Below are 8,764 nucleotides of genomic sequence, written 5' to 3' on the forward strand. Positions count from 1 at the left end.
TTAACACATTCACGATTTATTTAGACACAATATGATAGAATTTTACTACGTTTTAAAATTAATTTCAGATCATATTTTCATATTTGGGCTTTGGTCTGATCTAAGCTCCGTGTTTTAAACTTATATAACAAAAATAAAAACACGTTCTCTCTTTATAAAGATGTACAACTGGTAAGTGACGCCTTAGGAAGGATTTTTTAATATTAATATTTATATATTTATCTAATATTATTATTCAGTGTTTAATACTAAAAATAGACTAATAATAATAATAATAATAATAATAATAATAATAATAATAATAATAATAATAATAATAATAATAATAATGAGATAGAAAAAAACGGGTTTTAAATGAAGGGCGTTGGTCTGAAGCCGCGGAGTAAATTGTAAATATTAAAACAACAGAAAACGGAAAACAGGACTTACAAAATAACAGCACAGAGCAAATAATTCCTCTAAATAAATGAGTTTTACACTGAAATATATTAATTATATTTTCTAAAAAAAGATAAGTAAAAGATTTTAATGTAAAAATGACTGAGAAAATAGGTACAAGACACGTTAAAATAAAATAATAGCGTGTTTTATTTTATTCTGAGATAATAAACCGGATGTGTCTCTACTGCAGACCGTGAGTTTGACGCAGGCGCAGTGAGCGTGAACCTGCCGCAGAATAAAACCGAACAAAAACCAAGACCGGGACTAAACCAGGACTAAACCAGGTCTAAACCAGGACTCAACCAGGACTCAACCAGGACTCAACCAGGACCAGACCCGGAGCCGAGGTTTGACCCGATCTAACCCGGAGACACGGTAAATATAAGGTTTATTCCACCGTTTGAATCTAGGCCAGATTTATTATGAGACCGAACCAGAACTAAACCAGACTAAACCAGACTAAACCAGAACTAAACCAGGACTAAACCAGGACTAAACCAGAACTAAACCAGGACTAAACCAGAACTAAACCAGGACTAAACCAGGTCTAAACCAGAACTAAACCAGGACTAAACCAGGACTAAACCAGGTCTAAACCAGAACTAAACCAGGACTAAACCAGGACTAAACCAGGTCTAAACCAGAACTAAACCAGGACTAAAACCAGGTCTAAACCAGAACTAAACCAGAACTAAACCAGGTCTAAACCAGAACTAAACCAGGACTAAACCAGGTCTAAACCAGAACTAAACCAGGACTAAACCAGGACTAAACCAGGTCTAAACCAGGTCTAAACCAGGACTAAACCAGGACTAAACCAGGTCTAGACCAGGTCTAAACCAGAACTAAACCAGGACTAAACCAGAACTAAACCAAAACTAAACCAGGACTAAACCAGGACTAAACCAGAACTAAACCAGGACTAAACCAGGACTAAACCAGGTCTAGACCAGGTCTAAACCAGGACTAAACCAGGACTAAACCAGGACTAAACCAGGTCTAGACCAGGTCTAAACCAGAACTAAACCAGGACTAAACCAGAACTAAACCAGAACTAAACCAAAACTAAACCAGGACTAAACCAGGACTAAACCAGAACTAAACCAGGACTAAACCAGGACTAAACCAGGTCTAAACCAGAACTAAACCAGGACTAAACCAGGTCTAGACCAGGTCTAAACCAGAACTAAACCAGGACTAAACCAGAACTAAACCAGAACTAAACCAAGACTAAACCAGGACTAAACCAGGACTAAACCAGAACTAAACCAGGACTAAACCAGGTCTAAACCAGAACTAAACCAGGACTAAACCAGGACTAAACCAGGTCTAGACCAGGTCTAAACCAGGACTAAACCAGGACTAAACCAGGTCTAGACCAGGTCTAAACCAGAACTAAACCAGGACTAAACCAGAACTAAACCAAAACTAAACCAGGACTAAACCAGGACTAAACCAGAACTAAACCAGGACTAAACCAGGACTAAACCAGGTCTAGACCAGGTCTAAACCAGGACTAAACCAGGACTAAACCAGGACTAAACCAGGTCTAGACCAGGTCTAAACCAGAACTAAACCAGGACTAAACCAGAACTAAACCAGAACTAAACCAAAACTAAACCAGGACTAAACCAGGACTAAACCAGAACTAAACCAGGATTAAACCAGGATTAAACCAGGACTAAACCAGGACTAAACCAGGACTAAATCAAATTTAAACACTGGTGTAAAGTGTTAAATCTGAATCTAGAACCTTCTCAGAATCATGAGGTTAAATACGTCCAGAACCGGGACCAAATCCAACAAGAAATTAGACTGAAATAAACCAGAGACCCAAAAGGACTGGACCAGGACTGGACCAGGTCTAAACCGGGACTGGACCGGGTCTAAACCGGGACTGGACCAGGTCTAAACCGGACTGGACCAGGTCTAAACCAGGACTGGACCAGGACTGGACCAGGAGGTCTAAACCGGGACTGGACCAGGACTGGACCAGGTCTAAACCGGGACTGGACCAGGACTGGACCAGGTCTAAACCGGGACTGGACCAGGACTGGACCGGGTCTAAACCGGGACTGGACCAGGTCTAAACGGGACTGGACCAGGACTAAACCGGGACTGGACCAGGTCTAAACCGGGACTGGACCAGGACCGGGACTGGACCAGGACCAGGTCTAAACCGGGACTGGACCAGGCCTAAACCGGGACTGGACCAGGACTGGACCAGGTCTAAACCGGGACTGGACCAGGACTGGACCAGGCCTAAACCGGGACTGGACCAGGACTGGACCAGGTCTAAACCGGGACTGGACCAGGACTGGACCAGGTCTAAACCGGGACTGGACCAGGTCTAAACCGGGACTGGACCAGGACTGGACCAGGTCTAAACCGGGACTGGACCAGGACTGGACCAGGTCTAAACCGGGACTGGACCAGGTCTAAACCGGGACTGGACCAGGTCTAAACCGGGACTGGACCAAGACTGGACCAGGACTGGACAGGTCTAAACCGGACTGGACCAGGTCTAAACCGGGACTGGACCAGGACTAAACCGGGAACGGGACTGGACCAGGTCTAAACCGGGACTGGACCAGGTCTAAACCGGGACTGGACCAGGACTGGACCAGGACTGGACCTAAACCGGACTGGACCAGGTCTAAACCGGGACTGGACCAGGCCTAAACCGGGACTGGACCAGGACTGGACCAGGTCTAAACCGGGACTGGACCAGGACTGGACCAGGCCTAAACCGGGACTGGACCAGGACTGGACCAGGTCTAAACCGGGACTGGACCAGGCCTAAACCGGGACTGGACCAGGACTGGACCACTGGACCAGGACTGGAACCAGGTCTAAACCGGGACTGGACCAGGTCTAAACCGGGACTGGACCAGGTCTAAACCGGGACTGGACCACTGGACCAGGTCTAAACCGGGACTGGACCAGGTCTAAACCGGGACTGGACCAGGTCTAAACCGGGACTGGACCAGGCCTAAACCGGGACTGGACCAGGTCTAAACCGGGACTGGACCACTGGACCAGGTCTAAACCGGGACTGGACCAGGACTGGACCAGGTCTAAACCGGGACTGGACCAGGCCTAAACCAGGACTGACCAGGTCTAAAACCCGGACTGGACCAGGCCTAAACCGGGACTGGACCGGGTCTAAACCGGGACTGGACCAGGTCTAAACCGGGACTGGACCGGGGACTGGACCAGGTCTAAACCGGGACTGGACCAGGACTGGACCAGGACTGGACCAGGTCTAAACCGGGACTGGACCAGGTCTAAACCGGGACTGGACCAGGTCTAAACCGGGACTGGACCAGGACTGGACCAGGTCTAAACCGGGACTGGACCAGGTCTAAACCGGGACTGGACCAGGACTGGACCAGGTCTAAACCGGGACTGGACCAGGACTGGACCAGGACTGGACCGGGTCTAAACCGGGACTGGACCAGGTCTAAACCGGGACTGGACCAGGACTGGACCAGGTCTAAACCGGGACTGGACCAGGTCTAAACCGGGACTGGACCAGGACTGGACCAGGACTGGACCAGGACTGGACCAGGACTGGACCGGGTCTAAACCGGGACTGGACCGGGTCTAAACCGGGACTGGACCAGGTCTAAACCGGGACTGGACCAGGCCTAAACCGGGACTGGACCAGGACTGGACCAGGTCTAAACCGGGACTGGACCAGGTCTAAACCGGGACTGGACCAGGTCTAAACCGGGACTGGACCAGGACTGGACCAGGTCTAAACCGGGACTGGACCAGGTCTAAACCGGGACTGGACCAGGACTGGACCAGGTCTAAACCGGGACTGGACCAGGTCTAAACCGGGACTGGACCAGGTCTAAACCGGGACTGGACCAGGACTGGACCAGGTCTAAACCGGGACTGGACCAGGACTGGACCAGGTCTAAACCGGGACTGGACCAGGACTGGACCAGGTCTAAACCGGGACTGGACCAGGCCTAAACCGGGACTGGACCAGGACTGGACCAGGTCTAAACCGGGACTGGACCAGGTCTAAACCGGGACTGGACCAGGACTGGACCAGGTCTAAACCGGGACTGGACCAGGTCTAAACCGGGACTGGACCAGGTCTAAACCGGGACTGGACCAGGCCTAAACCGGGACTGGACCAGGACTGGACCAGGTCTAAACCGGGACTGGACCAGGACTGGACCAGGTCTAAACCGGGACTGGACCAGGTCTAAACCGGACTGGACCAGGACTGGACCAGGTCTAAAACCGGGACTGGACCAGGTCTAAACCGGACTGGACCAGGTCTAAACCGGGACTGGACCAGGACTGGACCAGGTCTAAACCGGGACTGGACTGGACCAGGTCTAAACCGGGACTGGACCAGGCCTAAACCGGGACTGGACCAGGACTGGACCAGGTCTAAACCGGGACTGGACCAGGTCTAAACCGGGACTGGACCAGGCCTAAACCGGGACTGGACCAGGACTGGACCAGGTCTAAACCGGGACTGGACCAGGTCTAAACCGGGACTGGACCAGGCCTAAACCGGGACTGGACCAGGACTGGACCAGGTCTAAACCGGGACTGGACCAGGCCTAAACCGGGACTGGACCAGGACTGGACCAGGTCTAAACCGGGACTGGACCAGGTCTAAACCGGGACTGGACCAGGACTGGACCAGGACTGGTCTAAACCGGACTGGACCAGGTCTAAACCGGGACTGGACCAGGACTGGACCAGGTCTAAACCGGGACTGGACCAGGGCCTAAACCGGACTGGACCGGACTGGACCAGGTCTAAACCGGGACTGGACCAGGTCTAAAACCGGGACTGGACTGGACCAGGTCTAAACCGGGACTGGACCACTGGACCAGGTCTAAACCGGGACTGGACCAGGGACTGGACTGGACCAGGTCTAAACCGGGACTGGACCAGGTCTAAACCGGGACTGGACCAGGTCTAAACCGGGACTGGACCAGGTCTAAACCGGGACTGGACCAGGTCTAAACCGGGACTGGACCGGGTTTTATTTTAAGGCTGATGACAGATTTATTAAAATGTTTTTGTGTCATGTTTGATCATCACAATAAAAACTCCAAACGTCTTCAGGAGAAACTTCTGGAACGTTTCAGTCACTGACCTCAACCTCAACCTCACACCACCTCATGACATCACCACCTCATGACATCACCAGGTGGAGCAGAGCGTCTGCAGACGGGGGGGGGGGGCACAAAGATGAACAACAATAGAAACAAGTCATGACTCAGCAAAATCATCTCTCCTTCTCTCTCTCTCTTGTCTCCTCTCTCCTCTCTCCTTGTCTCCTTGTCTCCTTGTCTCCTCTCTCCTTGTCTCCCTGTCTCCTTGTCTCCTTGCCTCCTTGTCTCCTTGTCTCCTTGCCTCCTTGTCTCCTTGCCTCTTTGTCTCCTTGTCTCCTTGCCTCCGTGTCTCCTTGTCTCCTTGTCTCCCTGTCTCCCTGTCTCCTTGTCTCCTTGCCTCCTTGCCTCCTTGCCTCCTTGTCTCCTTGCCTCCTTGTCTCCTTGCCTCCTTGCCTCCTTGTCTCCTTGTCTCCTTGCCTCCTTGCCTCCTTGTCTCCTTGCCTCCTTGTCTCCTTGCCTCCTTGTCTCCTTGTCTCCTTGTCTCCTTGTTCCTCGTTGGTTTAAATTCAGACTCAGTTCCTGTTTCACTTTTAACATAAATAACTCGAGACTTAAATAGGAAGTAAACAAACAGATCAGGTTCAACCCAGATCCTCGTCTGGACCGGGTCTGGACCGGGTTTGGACCGGGTCTGGACCGGGTCTGGACCAGGACCAGGTCTGACCCGGGTCTTGTGTTGCAGATGCAGAGCAGTGAGTTCGACTCCTTCCTGTTCTGGAGGCAGCCAATCGCGGCACTGGATTTGGGCGAACTGTGTGAGCTGGGCCTGACGGACAGCGAGCCGACCAATGAGAGCGCAGAGGAGGCGGGACTAGATGAGGACCAGGTCATTTAAAAATGTGTTTTATACAAAGACTTTTCACATGTCCCTGTACACACACAGACTGTCACATGTCCCTGTCACATGTCCCTGTACACACACAGACTGTCACATGTCCCTGTCACATGTCCCTGTCACATGTCCCTGTACACACACAGACTGTCACATGTGTCACATGTCCCTGTCACATGTCCCTGTCACATGTCCCTGTACACACACAGACTGTCACATGTCCCTGTCACATGTCCCTGTACACACACAGACTGTCACATGTCCCTGTCACATGTCCCTGTACACACACAGACTGTCACATGTCCCTGTCACATGTCCCTGTCACATGTCCCTGTACACACACAGACTGTCACATGTCCCTGTACACACACAGACTGTCACATGTCCCTGTACACACACAGACTGTCACATGTCCCTGTCACATGTCCCTGTACACACACAGACTGTCACATGTCCCTGTCACATGTCCTGTACACACACAGACTGTCACATGTCCCTGTCACATGTCCCTGTACACACACAGACTGTCACACTGTCACATGTCCCTGTCACACTGTCATGTCTGTCACATGTCCTTGTACACACACAGACTGTCACATGTCCCTGTCACATGTCCCTGTTCACACACAGACTGTCACATGTCCCTGTCACATGTCCCTATTCACATGTCTTGTGTCATATGTCCCTGTCACATGTCCCTGTTCACATGTCCCTGTCACATGTCCCTGTTCACATGTCCCTGTCACATGTCCCTGTCACATGTCCCTGTCACATGTCCCTGTTCACATGTCCCTGTCACATGTCCCTGTCACATGTCCCTGTCACATGTCCCTGTCATGTCCCTGTTCACATGTCCCTGTCACATGTCCCTGTCACATGTCCCTGTTCACATGTCCCTGTCACATGTCCCTGTCACATGTCCCTGTCACATGTCCCTGTTCACATGTCCCTGTCACATGTCCCTGTTCACATGTCCCTGTCACATGTCCCTGTTCACATGTCCCTGTCACATGTCCCTGTTCACATGTCCCTGTCACATGTCCCTGTTCACATGTCCCTGTCACATGTCCCTGTTCACATGTGTGTGTGTTGCGTTCAGGAGCTTCAGGAGTTCTCGGCGTTTCATTTCTGGCGAGCTCCTCTGGTCAGTGTCGACGCTCTGATCCACGACCTGGAGCTGCTGCTGTGAGGGCGCGACCTCTGACCCCTGTGTGACCCCGCCCCCCCGCCTGCCCCGCCCCTGACCCCGAGACCCCGACGCCCCAACGCCCCAACGCGAGTCCCGCCGGCGGATCTGACCCGGATCTGGACCTGGAAGCAGATCTGCGTCACAAACAGGAAGTGCAGGTTCATGTGGAGTTTCCCCTGAACTCGAGTCAAACGCTCAGGAGAAACTCTGACGGAAACGAAACGGAAACGAAACGGAAACGGAAACGGAAACGAAACAGAAACAGAAACAGAAACGGAAACGCGACGGATCAGATTTGTGGTCATGTTTGTGTTTAATATTTGTTCTTTAGTTTTTGGCCTGTGACAGGAGCAGGTCTGAGCTCCGAGTTAAAGACGAGGAGTTTTTCTCTCACGTTCTAACGATGTTCCTCATCACAAACCGTCTGAACAGGTTTTGTTTGAGTAATCCAGTGATCTCTCCCAGGCCTTGTTCAAACCCTCCAGTACGAGTCTGTACGAGGCTCCGCCCACAAAAACACGACACAAAACCTGATGTTTGTGCAGGAGTTTCATGAGTGCGACGCTCTGAAGGGGGAGCGACTTAGAGCGGAGAGCAAAGGGAGGGGAGACTCAGAAACTTATAAAACCTGTGAATCTGTTAATTCGTTTTCTGAACTGAATTCTGTTTTAAATGAATCAAAAATTCTATCACATTTTAAATTGACTGAAATTCAAGTTTTAATATGTAAATGTGACTGAATTGTTTTTTGGAGAAAAAAAATTCTTCATGTGGGAAAAGTCTGGAGTTCAAAAATAAAAGAAAAATAAGAAACAAAAAAAAACAAATGATTTGTCTAAACCAAAATTTAAAAAGTTTTCTGAAAATTGAAAACAAAACTGAAAGTTTTCTCTTGTTTTCTTTGAAATGAAACAAAGAAATTGTTCCCCCCAGACACATTAAATAACAACATTTCACCAGTTTAACACGAAACAACAAGAGAAGATTTAATTCAGAATAAAAAGTCTCCTGGAAACGTGGTGATTTTGTTCCAGACAGTAAAAGGAACATGTTGGTCTGAACTTGTTTCAGAGTAAATTCTTCGTCTTTTCAGTCTCAGATTTGATTTCCTCGTCTTTTATGTGAAAGGATCAGAATGTGTCAGGTGAA

At 49.9% G+C, this 8,764-nt stretch overlaps 1 protein-coding gene across 1 annotated transcript; it reads left to right on the top strand.

The window, feature by feature from the left end:
* The first annotated feature begins 394 nt into the window (after positions 1–394).
* mllt11 (MLLT11 transcription factor 7 cofactor) lies at positions 395–8,218 on the top strand. The gene is made up of 3 exons (XM_055157267.1): positions 395–816; positions 6,277–6,420; positions 7,526–8,218. Exons 2-3 carry the CDS (start codon positions 6,277–6,279, stop codon positions 7,613–7,615), a joined length of 234 nt encoding a protein of 77 aa, XP_055013242.1. The 5' UTR covers positions 395–816; the 3' UTR covers positions 7,616–8,218.
* The last annotated feature ends 546 nt before the right edge of the window (positions 8,219–8,764 follow it).

The sequence above is a fragment of the Boleophthalmus pectinirostris genome, unplaced genomic scaffold (assembly GCF_026225935.1).
Source record: "Boleophthalmus pectinirostris isolate CB_2022bp ecotype Guang Dong unplaced genomic scaffold, ASM2622593v1 HiC_scaffold_21, whole genome shotgun sequence".
NCBI lineage: Eukaryota > Metazoa > Chordata > Actinopteri > Gobiiformes > Gobiidae > Boleophthalmus > Boleophthalmus pectinirostris.

Excerpts from the sequence above, each read along its gene's own strand:
- mllt11 (XM_055157267.1), top strand. The coding sequence starts at position 6,277 with ATGCAGAGCAGTGAGTTCGACTCCTTCCTGTTCTGGAGGCAGCCAATC. Across the intron at positions 6,421-7,525 it reads CGGGACTAGATGAGGACCAG|GAGCTTCAGGAGTTCTCGGC; the intron begins GTCATTTAAAAA and ends TGTTGCGTTCAG.